Source organism: Rattus norvegicus, chromosome 13 (genome assembly GCF_021556685.1).
Source record: "Rattus norvegicus strain SHRSP/BbbUtx chromosome 13, alternate assembly SHRSP_T2T, whole genome shotgun sequence".
Taxonomy (NCBI): Eukaryota; Metazoa; Chordata; class Mammalia; order Rodentia; family Muridae; genus Rattus; species Rattus norvegicus.
In genome coordinates this window covers 50073305-50089845 of record NC_141546.1, presented here as the reverse complement: position 1 = coordinate 50089845, position 16541 = coordinate 50073305, and the positions used below count along the sequence as shown (strand labels likewise).

Genomic DNA, 16541 nt, shown 5'->3' with positions numbered 1-16541 from the left:
AACAGGTGGAGAAGGACTTAGGACAGAGACGGAAAGTCGGCACCTACAGGTGGCAGCGGCTATATTTAAGAAGAACTAAAACATTGCAAGGACTATTCCAAAGATGAACTTTCCCTGGAAGCTCAACTCATGCTGCAGGAACAACCAGAGGGGCCTCTGTACCTTTTGAGACTTAAAGCCGGGGCCGTTATGCAGCTGAGATGGACTGGGGACAGACGCCTGTGTTCTGTCATGAGGTTTAGTCTGGGGCGTCAAAGTGGAGCTTTTCCAGCACTACTGGGCTGAACTGTGCAAGTCACGGAGCACACAGGGAGGCCCACCTTCTAGGGAAGCTGCTATCAGGCTTTGGGCAGCACCTCTCTGTGTTCCCCAAGGAGTCTTTATTTTCTCTAAAACTCCCTCTCCCTCTCCTGATCCCTCCCTCCCTCTCCCTCTCCCGCTCCCCCTCCCTCTCCCGCTTCCCCTCCTCCTCCCTCTCCCTCTCCCTTCCCCCTTCTCCCCCTCCCTCTCCCTCTTCCTTCCCCCTTCTCCTCCTTCCTCACCCCTCCCCCTCTCTTCCCCCACAACGTGTGTGTGTGTGTGTGTGTGTGTGTGTGTGTGTGTGTGTGTATGTGTGTGTGTGTGTGCACTGCTACACATGCAGTCAAAGGCCAAAGGTCCACATCCGGTGTCTTCTTCAGTTGCCCTCCACTTTACTTTTTGAGGCAGGGCCTCTGGCTGAACACAGAGGTCAGTGATTTGGCTATTCTGGCTGGCTATCTGCCTGCCTCCACCCTCACTACTGGGATTATAGATCCACCATATGCTACCACTGCACCTGGCTCTTAACATTAGTTCTAGGGACCTAAACTCAGGTCATCATGCTTGTATAATAAGCACTTCGCCCACCTGACTATGTCCCCAGCCACTCAAATCTAGCAATTTTGATAAATCCTGGAGCACTTTTGTCTTAGGATGCTTTGCAGCCTCCTGCTGTGTTCTGAGGTGGGGTTATCCTTGGAACACAGTGCCCGCTGCCTTACCACACTTATGAAGTCAGCTTAGAGCTCTAAGGGTGGGCGTAGAGAACAGTGACAAAAGGAGAGTGGCTTGGGGTCCCTGGCTGTCTGAGGCTGGTTCCTCTGATCTGACAGGGGCATTTAAATGTTGCTGTTCAGCATTTGTTAATGGCTTGACACCTCCAAATTTGTCCCAAAGTTCGTGCTAAATAGTCCCTGCCATCGCCTAACAGTTCTAATTACAGGGTATGGAAAGTCAGGGCAACGGAAGATGCCAATGTTAGTTACAGGGTGTGGACAGTTCTGACTATGGAGGCTTCTGTGAGAAAAGACCGGGAAGCTGACAGATGAAGCCACGTCAGACTCCGCTGTTAGAAGTGAGACTTGACACTGCATTGACAGACTCTTGTTGTCCATGGGACTGGGGAAGCAAGTAGCCTCTCCCCAAGAGGCAGTGAGCGCAAGGGCTGCTCTGGTGACTCCAATATCTGAGAAAGACAGAGGGCCTGATCTCTGCCTGTGTCATCCTCTCTGAGTAGGCTATGCTCAGAAGTTTCCAGGAATCCATGTGTTAAGTAGCAAAGCTCAGGGGAAGAGCCTTCTGCGTCATTTGCCTCCTCAAAACTGTCTTCGTAGCCATGCTAAGACGTTGCTGGATGCTTGGCCTCCCATCCTCTCTATGGAGAGTGGAGTGGTCCAGCAGTCACGTGACATGTAATGCCACAACAGCCTCCTGCAGAGCAGATGTGAGCTCCAGCCCACTCGCTTAAAGCCAGGTATCGAGGGGCCTTACCGGAAACGTCCCACAGTGCAGCTCTTCTCACTGAGGGGACCTTGTTTGGAAGAATGTAGTCGCTTTTTTTTTTTAATTTTTTTTTTTACAGATTCAGCTCATGTTATCAGCTTATCGCTACTCTTAGAAACGAATGGATATCGTTATAGTTGGTCTAGTTTCCATGACTACCAGTGGATCAGACCTATACATACCACACTCTTCCAGTCTTCATGGCCTTGTGAGGATTGAAGGGGTTCTACAGGCTGACAGGTGAGAACTGTTTTAGGAAGACTTCCTAGGACTCAGTGGGACTATGACACCCACAGAGTGTCCCCTCTAAGCCTCACTCAGTACATATCCTGAAGGCCTGATGTGGGGGACCGTTCTGACCAAAGTAAACTATGGCCACAGGGAAAGTATGAAGAGAAATCCAGGCTTATCCTGGTCTGTGCTTCAATCCGCAACTGACCCAGGGAGCCCGGAACATACCGAATTGTATAGGTGGGGTGGAGCAAGCTGAGGCCAAAGCCGGCCTCTCCTCCCTGACCCTGGTGGAGCTGTCTTTATTTCCACTCTCACGAGTCCAGGAGATGTTTCCAAGGTGCATAGTGGGGAGGGGAGCTGGCTTTGACCCTGAGCTTCTGTATTAGCTGCGATGGCTCCATTTAAAGTTGACTTGGGGCCTCGACTCTCCCATAGGCCTACATAGCTCACCTGTCCCAATGAAGTAGCACGTCTTGTGCATCTTGCCCTTGAAGAGCTCCAGCCCGATGATGGCATAGATGATGACCATGAAGAGGACGAGCAGGGCGATGTGGAACAGGGGGAGCATGGCCTTGAAGATGGAGTTGAGGACTACCTGAAGGCCTGGGCAAACAAAAGAAAGGGAAAAGAGAGTCAATCATCTCCATTGCCTCATGGCTTTTCCTCTATAAATGGTTGGACACCCATGACCGAAGGGGCAAAGGACGGCCTAGGAGAAGAGACACTGTCACCCACTGGGCACCCCTGACACCAGCCGCAGGGGTCTGAGCACGCGGAAAGCTCGCAGGGCCTTCACATCCAAGCCGGCTCCTTTGCTGCTCATGGGGGCCGTGTTGGTTTGAATGATGTTAACTTGTTCCAGAATCGCGGTGAAGACACTGGAGGGGGAAAGAGGCAGAGAAGAGGGTTCAGCAGTCAGATGAGCCAGAGCCCCAGTGCTCTGGGACCTTTGTATCCCCCCCCCCCCACATACTCATGCGAAGGACATGAGGGTAGAGAGCCAATGTAGTTCTCCCAACTCTCCGTGCTAAAGAATTTTAGTTAACCCAGGTTTCTGAGGCCAAGTTCTGCTTTGGGCTATTGGTGATGAGTGGTACTGAGTACAGAAAGGGAGGGCTCCAGGTTGAGATGCAAGCATACCATGGGCACAGTCCCTGGCATAACAGGAGGCTTCAGTCCCTCACTCATTTGGTGACCTAGGGTGGGGGGGTGGAGGACAGAGGGAGTTCTCTGCTAGGCTTTCCCTAAGACTGGCCTTCCTCCCAATACTGATGTGCGTCTGCTCGCCTCCTCTCCTCTTAGAGCTGCAAAGTCCATTCAACTCTCTTCTAGGAACATCTTTAATGACCCCGAGTTCATTGCAGAACAATGGTGCTCTGTGAAACAACGATGCTACTCTCTGATGCTCTATTTATCTGCATGGTTTCCAACTGGAGCACCTCACAAGGACCAAGCTGAGTCTGAGAATGCTACCGTTCCCCCTGTTGTGGTGAGGGGAGTGCTGAAGGTCCAACAGATGACCAACATGATGTTATTGGGTTGAAGGATAGTGTGGTTAATGGTTGACTTGGTGGCCTTAGGAGCCAAGGATGTTTCTGTTTGCATCCTGCTCACTGTGTGACTTTGGGCAAGTTGCTCAGTTCTCTATATCCTAGTCTCTCCATCCATGGCATGGAGGCAATGGAAGAGCTGTCAAAGAATGCTATACGGAAAACATATAGTAAGTCCTCAATATGTGTGGCTGTTATAATTAGGTATTGGTTAATAAAATGAGAATGTCAGAGGCTACCAAAAATTCATCCCCTGAAATTCTGACACCCAGTAACTCAGAATGTAACCCTGGACACGGCGCTATTAAAATGAGATTACCAAGGTGGGCTGTGATTGGTTTGCTGGGTATGCTTATCATAGGGGGAATCTGGATGTACCAAGAGACACAAGGGCACATGCTCATAGCCAGACCACATAAAGACACAGTGAGAAGGTGTCCATGGACAGCCGAGGGGAGAGACCTGGGGACATCAGGCCTGCCAACACTAGACTTTTAACTGTTGGACATCTGCAACAAATCTCCATTGTGTAAGCCTCCAGCCTGCAGAGTCTGATGGCCATCATAGTTCACTAACATAGGCTACTATCTGTGTATATCATCTAGGTCTGTGGAACTGATGTACAAGTAGCAAAGGGGACCACTGGAGCCACTCTCGGGTCCTCTTGCCTGCAGCAGGGGAAGATGAGGGAATTTACGATGTCTGGGTGGTGACGTGGTTTGTGACCTGCAAACAGGTATTGGGGTCACTGGTTCATTTCCCACCAACGTTGACCACAGCCCAGGATGGTTAGTTAGTCCAATGCTGAGGTCTCATCTTGCTTCTGGGCTGCTGGGAGTGCCTGACGCCAGCCTCCAGCCCCCAGCCAGCTCTTACCCCAGAAAGACAATGATGAAGTCCAGCACGTTCCAGCCACTGCGCAGGTAAGCATCCTGATGGAATAGGAAGCCATAGGCTATGATCTTCATAGCAGCCTCAATGGAGAAGACGATGAGGAAGAAGTACTCCAGTTTCTCCTGGAGGGGAGAAGGTGGTGGCAAACGTGGTCACACCTTCCCTCTGCCCACTCTCAGTACCCCCTTGCTCTAACCTTGATCTGCTCCTCCAGCCACCAGCTTCTGCCACTCCTAGATGCTCCCCCACCCTGAGAGCTCCCTACTCCCTTCAACAATTCAGCCATAAGTTGTGTCCTTCACAAGGCCTTCCCTGGCAACCACATGCAGTTTAAGCCTCTTCCAACCTTTCAGCCCTTCTTCCAAGCTTCTCGTCGTCTTCTTAACATCCGGCTAGAGTGCCACATATATACTTTTGTTGTGTTCTTTAACTCTTTTCTCACCAGAATATAAACTCCACAACAGGGTAGAATTTCTGCCCATTCTCCCCCTCGTCCCCGGGCTTCCAGGACCTTGAATTGGATGAATGAATGGATGTTCCAATGCTAGCTAGTTTTCTGTCAACTTGACACAAGCTAGACGCATCTGGGGAAAGGGACTCTCAATTAAGTTTCTTCTCCAAGTCCCTTTTGGTGGTAGCATTTTCTCACAGCAATTGGCACCCCAACTAAGACAGACCCCGGGTGGCTTCTAGTGTGGACATTGCCTCTCTCCCGCCTCCCAATGGACTAATGATAGGAAGTAGGGTGGACTTAGCACACCAAATGACCCTCTCTTGATGATCAGGGTCCTTTGCTCTTGTTTATTTTTCTGTCATCTCCCTTTCTCACCCAGTACAGCTGTTTACAAGCAGCTACATCCAGGCAGGGGAACGAGAAAACAGTGCCCTATGTAAGAGGGTGCCCTGTTGGTGAGGGGCCAAGGTTTCAGTCTCACCCTGAAGATGGCTTTGCTGAGTCTTCCATACCCTGCTCTGTAGCCTGATCCTCTGGGTCACCCTGAACCTGTCCAGGTCACCCTTTCCCTACTCGGGGCCCAGGCAAGAGCTATTTCTAACTGAGAAAACAGTTCCCTCCTGGCTGAGCCCCAGACTGAAATGACTTTTCTTACAGCCATCTGCATCCAAAAACCCTGGTTCTCCAGGCTCCTCACTCAGTCCTAGCCTCCCAATGGAGCATCGGGGCTGTACTAATGCTAGCCTCCTGATGGAGCATCCGGGCTGTACTAATGCTAGCCTCCCGATGGAGCATCAGAGCTGTACTAATGCTAGCCTCCCGATGGAGCATCGGGGCTGTACTAATGCTAGCCTCCCGATGGAGCATCGGAGCTGTACTAATGCTAGCCTCCCGATGGAGCATCGGAGCTGTACTAATGCTAGCCTCCCGATGGAGCATCCGGGCTGTACCCTTGCAGCAGGTAGTTAACAAGTGCATAGAAAGTTCTCCTTAGCAAGAAGGGGTCTGTACCCACAGCTCACTAGCTCTATTTCCGTCACCCACCAGTACCCACTCCCAGTCAAGCACCTCAGGGCTAGGGAGGGCCTCTCCAAGAGCCTTTCTGGGGCCCCTTTTATTATGATTCATGCTCCTTAATTGTGGGCTCAGCCAGATGGGGAACCTGGCCACCCCAGGAATGACTTGGAAGATGTGGAAAGAGAAACAGAGGCGTATGTGAGCTAGACCTCTTCTTTTTAATCTTGCCCTCAACTGCTCCTCAGTTTGTAATCCCAAAGCTTTCTTCTTCCAAAAATATACAATTGAAAGGCACCTTCATACTATTCCATTAACAGGGTTGTTGCTAGGGCCCAGGTTGAGCATCATGGGGTAGGGGGATTGTGAGATAAATCTTGCCTCTATACTAGAGAGCTGCCAAGGGCAGTCTGCATATCATCCCTGCTGAGAGAAGTGGGGTGAAGACATTGTGGAGGGTGTCCTAGAAATGAGCTGGGTGGTCTTCTCTTTATGTAGTAAGCATCTAAGAATCAGGCCCATCTCTTCAGGGGAAGGTTCATGTATGTAATGAGAGGGAAGTTAAGTCAGCGTGTAAATTTTCAGGCTGATTCAACCCCCCAGGGGACACACAAGTTTTGTTGAGGGAAGGGAAAACAGGACTCAAAATAGTTGTGGTGCTCATAGGCTGGGCAGCTGGCCATGTGTACCAGAGAGCTGCTTGCACCTGCTCCTGTCTGTCTATCTGTCTATCTCTTGGCCACAGAGCAAGCTTGTAGGAGCTGTAGGCCTCAGGTGGGAGTCACTTGGGATTCATAGCCCACCAGCTCCAAGACCCAACTCTCTCTGTTTACCACTCTGCAACCTAATCCTGGAGTGTGCACAACATGACCCTTGCTCTATAGACATGGACTAGGGATATTTCCATTCTTGCTCCATAGGGACAGTGTTACCAGTGTTACATTGTGCTGGCCCCGTGCCTCTCTAGAGGCCCACAGAGGAACAAGGGCTATTCACTCTCCGGGTATTTACTATTAAGCTTGAAATAAACCCCTAGGCTGGCATCCTGCAATCAAAGTCATAGCTTCTGTAAAGCATTTCCATCATTGTGTGTGTGGGAGAGCCTGCTGTCAACTACGCAGAAGGCAGGAGACACATGGTGTACATTCTCACTGGCTGTTTCTTTACTCAAGTTCCTCTAGAAACTTCAGTTTCCTTGTGTGGAAAACTGAGCTAATTCAGTGTTTAGGAGCACTGACTACTCTTCCTGAGGACCCCAGTTCAATACCTAGCACCCATATGGTGGCTTAAGATCACCTATAACTTCAGTTCCGGGGGATCTAATGTCCTCTTCTGGCCTCAGTGGGCACTGTTCACACATATACGCATGCAGGTTAAACACCCAGATTCGTAAAAATAAAATAATTTTTAAAAACTGATCTAGTTGACTCCCCCACTTCCAAAGAGCTGTCCTGAGAATTAAATGGCATCTGTAAGAGGGGGTGACCCACAGCACAGTGGGCCGCAGGTCTTCTCCATGCCTGGCTCTTTGTGGAGGGGTCTTTCTGCTTGCACCATGGCCTCCACGGTCCTCTGTTGCTCTTCACAGAGCTGCTGGGTGGGGCTACATCGGTGATTGGCACACCAGGGCATGGGTCTATCCAATCAGGAACTCAACATGTTTGAGCCTGAACCTCTCTTCCACTTGATCCAGCTCTTCCTCATAAGTCCCTGCCTTGCCAATAGTGTCCATTTAGGCCTTGGGTCCCACCAGATCCAGACATTTCTGCTGCTCATGCCTGATTCATCCATCTCGTCTCCACTGGAGCTGCTCTTGTTTGCAGAGAGCCCTGCAGTCACCTTGCTCCCTTCCGTGCTCCCTGCTCCCCTACTCCCACTCTTCTCTGGCCACTTCAGCTACTCCTGGTCTCCTACAGTGATGTAGTTTATCAGGTAAAACCATGGAGTAGGTGGTCCCTTAGGAAATGGCCCCTCCGACCTTGATTGCTGGCCTCACTATTGTCCCGCAGGACACTGACTGGCCAATCGGGATGATTTTTGGTTTCTCTGTATAACTTAGATTCTGAGCCTTCACTTACCCATGACATATGATTTCTCTGACTGCCTCCCAGGAGAGTCTGCCTGGGGTGTCCTCTGTATTGCCTGTTTGCTTTTCAGTGCCTCTGCTGAATTGCAGCCTCCTAGGGCCCATGTCATCCTCCTCTGGGTACTGACTGTAGGAGGTCCAGTGGTTTTGGCCCCAAGAACAGGCAAGAGGGACATTGTCCATTAGGAACAGTTATGGGTAAGATGCTAGGGTCCCTCATAAGAGGGCTTCTCAGAACTGAAGGCAGTGTTTGCTGGGACTAGCTCCTTCCCTCCCCATACCCAGCTAAAAGTAGTTTTGGCTCAAGGCTTAGACCCTCGCTGTTCCTTCTTCCTGGAATGCTGTTCCTGGGGCTCACTGTTTACTTTCTCTCCAGCCTCAGCTTATGATTGGTCCCTTCTGGGTTACCATCCCTACTTCCTAGCTCCTCTCTGATAACACAACACTTTGGTTTTGCTTGGTTTTTTTTTTTTTTTTTTTTTTTTTTTTTTTTTTTTTTTTTAGCAGTTTGATGGTTTACATGTGCTTGGCCCAGGGACTGGCACTATTATTAGAAGGTGTGGCCTTGTTGGAGGAAGTGTGTCACTGTGGGGTGGGCTTAGAGACCCTCTCCTAGCTGCCTGAGGATGTCAGTCTGCTCCTGGCTTCCTTCAGGTGAAGATGTAGAAACTCAGCTCCTCCTGCACCATGCCTGCCTGGATGCCGCCATGCTCCTGCCTTGATGATCATGGACTGAACCTCTGAACCTGTAAGCCAGCCCCAGTTAAATGTTGTCCTTTATAAAACTTACACTGGTCATGGTGTCTGTTCACAGCAATAAGACCCTAACTAAGACAGGCAGATTTCAAGACTTAATTTGCCAGCTACCTGTTTATCCACTTAACCGTCCCCTGACATGAGTATAGGGCTGTTTGCTCAGGTTCCTGCTGCATCACCTGCATTTGAAAAGGCGACTGCCATGTGTGTTTTGGGACAGTATCAGGCCCTTCTGCCTAAGAGACAAAGTATGGGCTCAGGTGGGCCTGCAGAGGCTGCTACCACTGAGGCACAGTGAGATCAACAGGTTTGAGGATGCTTTGTGAAAAGCCCACAACAGTGCTCAACTTGTAAGTGCGAGCAGATGACAGCCGTGGGTTTTCAGTCCCACAGCAAGTCCCATGTGGCACAAGCGGAAGTGACGTCACGCAGCAGAGCAGATTGGACATTATAAGCAACAAACAGGCTCTGGTACCAGGCAAGGGAAGACAGTCGTTGATCCTGGGTCAGTCTCTTTGCCTTCCTGCTTTCCTGAGCTCTTGGGAAGACCAGGAAGTTGCCTGTGAGGTAGAAACCCGGATGGCCTTTAGCACCAGGTACCAAAGGCAAGAGGGTCTTGTCCTCCTACAGAGAGGCCTCTAATGGAGCTTTCAGGGTTGCACTTGCTGTGTAAATTTGAGCACAGGCCTTGCATGTGCGTCATGTCATGCTAGAGCCAGGCATTCCCGAAGTGCTCTCGATGTACTGCCTCTGTCCCCATTGCCCAGTGACTCCCACCCAGGCGTGCCTGGGGCTTTGAGGGAAGATGATGGCAGCCAGCCAGACTCCTCTGCAAAGGGACTTGCCAAGTATAGTCTCCCTGTCTGGGCCACAGGGCCAGCTGTCCCCATCTCTCCTTCCCTTGTCCCACCTGAACCACCATGGTCTGTTCTGCACTCCTCTGAGGGTGCTCTGTGTCCCTGTGAAGAAGTCAGCAGAGTTCTCTGAAAGAACTCCAGGGGAGCTTCCAGGGAGATGCTAAGATGTAGCATCAGGTGTAGAGGGCTCCATCCTCAGGGAGCAGGCATTCGATCTGCACGAACTCGAAGCCTGTAGGAGCCAGAGGTGCTGGACTCACAGGGGTCGCTTGCTGGGGCCTGTTTGCTTCACGCAGGCCAAAGAAATTACTTCATGGGAACTTGGTGCCAGGTAGAACTTAGGCTGAGGGTGCAGCAGGGCTCAGCTGGGTGTCCCCACACATCTCTCTCCACGTGGGTTCTCCCAACAGGTACCTGGGGGACGGCCTGACTGGAACAACACAAGACACTCCTGTAGCAGTAATGGCTGCCTGTCTCCTGGCTTCGCCCTCTTTCTTGCTTCTAGGAGTAACATCAGGAGAGGCCTACTCACTGTTGGAGACGTCTATGGCGTGATAGCCTGCATTTGTTTCTTATGGCTGGAGATTCACCTCAGGATGAGAGGTCCATGGGTGAGGTTCACAATGGTCTGAAGGCCCTCGGGCCCCTGAAAGTGGGGTCCATTCGGTTTTGCTCTGGTTCCTGCCCCAATATGAGTACAGGCTGTCCATGACCCCTGTGACCTTAGCACTGGAAAAGGCACAACTCAGAACAGTCAGGGGGCGTCAGAGGTCACAATCACCAAGAACAACCTCAGCCAGTGCTTTCTCTACTCCAGGCTCAGGAGAGGCATGGGGTGGGCTCAGAACTCAAATGGAGGTTCCCAAATGAGCTCACAGGGAAACAAGACAGCGTGGACTGGGGCTGGGTCCTGATGCAGTCACCATATTTCCTGTTTCCTATATGAGAGAAGCAAGATATATTCTTGCTTCCACTCAGGAAGAAGAGAGGCAAAGAGAGGTTCTGCTGGGGGCACTGGGCTCTTGCCTCCCCTCCCCCGTCCCTTGCCAACACTTCTCTGGTGAGCCAGCCTGCTGGGCTGCTGCTCAGCCACCCTGCCTGTCCACCGATATCTGGCCCTGGAATCTCCCTGACCCCTTATTCTGGAGGTTATGGACAATGACCAGCTGAGAGATGAGGGAAGTTGCTATATTTAGCCTGATGAACCCTTGCTCAAACGGCCATGACGTGGATGGGTCACTTGTGTTAGTCTTCATCTTCCTCCACACTAACTTCTGGTCAAGTGGGCAAACATGTTGGGACTGTGTAGCTATGGCGCTGGGGCTGAGTGACAGGAGCAGAGGTAGGGAAAGCAGCAGGCCTGACCTAGAAGGGCTGGGGACGGGACTGTCCCTGATGATAATAACAATGAAGCCTGTTAAGTAGCACTTATATGTCAGGACTTGTTCTAGACACACACGCGCACACACACACAGACATACACACATACACACGCCACACGCGCACACACACACACACCACACACACACCACCACCGCCACCACCACCACACACACAGACATACACACATACACACCCCCACACACACCACACACACACATGCATACCGCACACACACATACCATACACACACCACACACAAACACACACACACACCACACACACACCAACACAAATATCACACACACACCACCACACACACACATACACACACCACACACACACCACCACAAACACACACCACACACACACTATCACACACACACACCACATACAAACACACACACAAACACCATACACACACACCACACAAACACCACACACCACACACACACACAAACACCACACACACACACCACACACACACACACACACACATCACACACACCACCACCACCACCACCACACACACACACACTCAGTGATGGAGGCCCTGTGCAGTAAGCGCCCTCACACACTGTAGAGTAAGCCAAAGCACACCACCCAGCCAAGAGGCAGAGCTGAGACGTGTGCAGAGAGCCTAAGTGGCCACCCCACAGTCTCCCACTGTGCCTTAGTGGAGAGGGAGAGACATTTACATGCACAAGTAGACATCGTCCCTGCAGGCCTGGGCACAGTGCACCTGTGGCTATGAGCTATCAGGGCTGGAGGGGCAGGAATACCTATGTCCCAGGCTGTGTGTGAGGTCACTTCACAGAGACCTAGCAGTTCTGAAAGGGGAGGTAACGGTCCCTGCTCACAGGATGGGCAATGGAGACAGTTTTGGGATGTGCTAACAACAATGGTGCAGGCTTGTCTGACTTAAAAGCTCTTTGGTTTCCCCTAGTGTGCCGGAAAGGCTGCAGAGTGTGTCACATACCAGGGACTCTCCCAAGGCTTTATTGTTCAGCCTCATTTGGTGTGTTGGTGGGAGGGAGACAGATTTGGCAGGGGACAGGGTGTCCAGAAAGGGACCTGAGCTCTTTCCACGGAGAGAGGGTAAGCTCTGGGGTGGGGCAAAGGCCAGGAATCGGTTTTATGTTCACAGTTCCTTATTGGGAGCTCTCTAACATCAACGTCAGGAGCTTTGTGCCGCAGGGTCCCTCTGTTCCTTGGAGTGGGTGACCCAGACAAGTAACTGTCCCTAGATCTCCAGATTGTTCTAGAACAACCTGGCACTGACCTTCTGGAAGCAAGGCCAGAGCAGAGCCCTGCTGAAGGTCCAGCTTCCCCAGCTGGTGAAGCAGAGTGGGCCACTGGTTGCAGGCATCAGCAGGACATTCTGGGCCCTATAAAAAGACAAATGCCCTGTCTGCCAGAGGCTTAGCCTCCAGCCTGCGCAGGACGCCGGGTAGCAACCTGAACCCCAGGAATGTGGCAGAGGCCTGGAGTGTCCTATGATGGCTTAGGGTTGGTTGCTCTGGAGCTGAGAAGGAACTGAATGGGTGGCAGTCTGGAGAGTAACTCACAGGGTCCACGTAGGAGGCAATATCGTCTAGGACTGTTAGGAAAAACCATCCAGAACTTAGAAGCAGGGTGCCAGACTACTAATGTCAAGGTGGAATTTTACTAATGTTTAACATTTATTCTTCCGTTTGTTTGTTTGTTTAGTTAGTTATTGGAGGAGGGCGAGTGTGCCATTGTGTGAATGTAGAAACCAGAGAGGACAACTCGTGGGAATTGATTCTCTCCTTTTACCAGGTGGGTCCTGGGCATCTGACTCGGGGCATCAGGCCTGGCAGCAGGCACCCCTACTTACTGAGCCATCTGGCCAGACCCACAATGGAATATTATATAAGTTATTTAACTGTCTAAGGCAGGGTCTCTCCACCTCAGCCCTAACTGACAGTGGGGTCAGATATTATGACTGTCCTATACCAGGAGTTCATGTATACCCGTCATGCGTCAATTCCTCTATGCCATGGTTCTAGACATTGCAAATGTCCCTTGATGGCAGGAACACTCCTTTTGTCCTTCCTTTAGAAACCACTGCCTTGAGGGGCGTTCCTGTGTTTCATTCTCACTACTGGGTCCTGAGAGATGGGCTATGTAGAGACGTAGTCCCCACGGTTAGCTTTCTTGCCCATAGACTGTGTATACCATCACTAGTCTTGTGTCCTTTCTCCACTGCCATTAACCCTCTTCCTTCAGTTCTCTGTGAACCAGCCTCACCCTCCCGCTCATTCTCCTGAGTGGGTTCATTGCTGACACATGCTCTTTCTTTCTCTGTCTTAATCAGTTATGGCTGACTCTGTGAATGTCATACTTTGACCCAGGATTGCTTTGAATGAAGAGATTGTAGCAAACGCAATCTGTTTATCATTGGTAATTAGGACCGTGATCATCATGGGTGGTTCTCAAGGGTCCCCTAAGGTCAGCCATGGCGCTCCCGAAAAGTTCCTTTGAAGTCAGAGCAGGAGCAGCCCCTTTTCAAAGCTTGGGTTCGGGGCAAGACAGGAGAGTCTGGGGCTGGGCTGGGGTGCAGGCTTTCATCTTGTTTCTCAGCTGCATGAGATGTGTTGCTTTCCTTGTTAGGACAGCTCAGCGACTGCCACCTTTTAACTACTCTGACAATGGCATCCCTTCGGGGTCTCTCCCTTAGCCTTTATTGTCCCAGAAGAATGCTAAGCAGGGCTGCACCAGTCACAGCCCTCATCCCCACCCTGAGCCAAGACACAGCAAAGTTCTCTCTTGGGTAAGTCAGTCTCCAAGGCTAGACCGGACACCCCCAGCATCTTCTCTGTCCTGAGCAACCGTTTCACAGCAGGATTACTACAGTGAGAGGCTAGAATTCTGATTGCTTCCTCCCCTGCCCTCTCTCTTCCAGTGCTGACTGCTCTACAAAGGACTCAGGCATGGTCTGGAGCCAGCTGGGCCAGGTGGTTATTTAGCCTCTTTGTATCTTCCTGAGGTGATGCTGACTGGGAAGCATATAAACTACACTGTATAGAAGGGGGCCTTCCGCAAACACTCAGTGTTGCTGTTGCCCATGATGGTGATGGGGAACTAGGAAGGCAGGTCAGACACACTAGGGACTCAAAGAGAGACGAAGGGCTAAAGCGAACAGGTACAGATGGAGGGTTGAATGGAGAGGGATTCGTTTCCCCCCACCCCCCATTACTGGGGATTGAATCTAGGACCTTACGGATACTGGCCAAGAGTATTGAACTACATTCCCTCAGCAGAAGGATTTTTTTATGGCATAATCATTCGGCTCAGCCACTGGAGATTGTATCCTTGGAACATGGAGACCCTCAACATGAAGCTCCCAATGTTAATGTATATGGTGCTACAGCCTAGATCGTCATTCACACCGAAACCTCTCTCAAGTATGCCAGGTTATTCCACCACAAACAAGGCTACCAACAGAATGTGGAGATTATACAATATGTCCAAGAACACATCTTCATGAAGGGAGTGGGACTCTAGAATATCTATTCCAGTCCAGATCCATTGCCCTAACCACCGTGCTATACTGCTCCTCCAATGTGACTGATTAGAACCCGCACCCCTGTCCATCACTGGGTCATAAGACTTTCCAGAACACAATACCAACAGTCCAGTCCTTATCTTGCTACCCCTTTACTGATTGTATATCCCCATAACTTCTTGCCTTATCTGGGCCTCAGTTTCCTCTTTTGTTCGGGAAGGACCTGTGGCTTCCCTGCTAATATACAATAGGCAGAGGCAGAGGGTACCCGAGGCTTAAATACAGGTCTAGTGCTCTCATGGAGTGCTAGATGGAGAGAGAGTGTGGGAGGGAACTTGGAGCGGGGGCAGCCTGTGGGAGCCCATCCTCTCAGGCAAGTGCCAGGGCACTCAGTCATAGCCATGCTCCAACACGCAGACTCGACTTGTGCAAGGCACTAACAGGAAGCCATTTTTGCCTGCTCTACATACTAGCCAGTCTGGCATATGCCACAGCAGGAGACATTTGTCACCCTGCAGGACCAATTGTCCAAGTTGTAGGCACAGGCGCCTGTAACCAAAATGGTTGATTATGCACTTTGGAAGACTCTTTTTTTTTATTATTCTTTTCTTTCAGAGCTGGGGACCAAACCCAGGGCCTTGCGCTTGCTAGGCAAGCACTCTACCACTGAGCTAAATCCCCAACCCTTGATTATGCACTTAAACTTACTCCCCAAGCTGCCTTTCTGAGTGACACTACCACTTGTCTGTCCCCTGCTCTGAAACCCACAGTCGTGTTTGCCTTCCATAAGCTCTGTCTCTACACCCTTCTTCAGCCAGTCACCTTCGATAGTCTACAAGTCCCATCCTGCCCATTACACAAAATCTTTCTCAAGACCACCCTCTTAACCGTCTCCATCCTCAGGGCCTGCTTCAGTTCCTGCAGGGGCAGTGTTGTGCGCCTTTCCTAGAGCTCATCCCACCCCACGTGAGGGCCCAAAAAGCTTTAAAAAATACTACCCTAACGGGGTGGAGAGATGGCTCAGCGGTTAACAGCACCAGCTGTTCTTCCAGAGGACCTGGGTTCATTTCCCAGTGCCACATTTCCACGTGGAATAAAAATAAATACATTTTTTTTAAAAAAAATGCAAAACCACTTTGCCCATGTAGTTCCTTCAACCCAAACCCTCTTTCTGCTGAGCCTTCCTGGGTGCCATGAAGTCATGCTCCCACCCCACCCCTCATCCCTCACCAAGCACCTGGGCTATCACTGGGAATGAGAACAGGGGTTGGGACTCCATTCATATGAAAAGGGAAGATTTTTTTCCCCCAAAAAGTAGGAAGTCCCCACTCATAAAGGTGCTAAAACAAAACAAAATCTATCTTTTTCCACACCATCTTTAGATGGCCGTGTATGGCATTACCTGTCACTGGACTACTGTATGGGTAAGGTCACACCTTCTGCTAAGACCTCTTCTACTATCCTCACCACCAACAGTCGCCATCCTGGGACCCCTCCAGATATAAAGAAGGGGAACCAGACACTCCTCCATCACACAAAGCGGCTACTGCAAACCATGGTGAGTAGGCAAAACCTACGGGCGTCTAGCCCTCCACTCCAGGAGGCACTGTGTCCTTAGATGGGGGCTGTGCCTTAGACTCTCCACTCTGCAGAGCAGCCCACCGTGTGGGCTATGGCAGGGCAGACCAGGGTGAGGATATCTACAACCATGTCCGTCCTTCTCACTCCCAGTTTTCAGTCAGAGAGCCCAGGGCCCCGGGGAAGAAGAATCTAAGAGCCTATGCTTAGAGTCAGAGGATGGCAGAATTCAAGAGTTTGTGGGGGTCGAGTCTTCAAGCTGCCAGGGTCACTGTCCCAGGGGACTCTACTTAAAACACAAATTCAAAGGTGAAAAGAAAATTTCAACCCAGAGCATTCATTCCAAGGGCTGAACAGATACATAGTCACAGACTGGTCCTGCCGATACATAGTCACAGACTGGTCC

General features: G+C 50.8%; 1 protein-coding gene across 1 annotated transcript in view; it reads right to left on the bottom strand.

Moving 5' to 3' along the window:
- The window catches only part of Cacna1s (calcium voltage-gated channel subunit alpha1 S), a 70238-nt gene that overhangs the window by 47287 nt on the left and 6410 nt on the right, over nt 1-16541 (bottom strand). Inside the window, 3 exon segments of the mRNA NM_053873.1 lie at nt 2488-2640; nt 2773-2915; nt 4464-4603. Of these exon segments, the coding sequence (NP_446325.1) occupies nt 2488-2640; nt 2773-2915; nt 4464-4603 (436 nt within the window).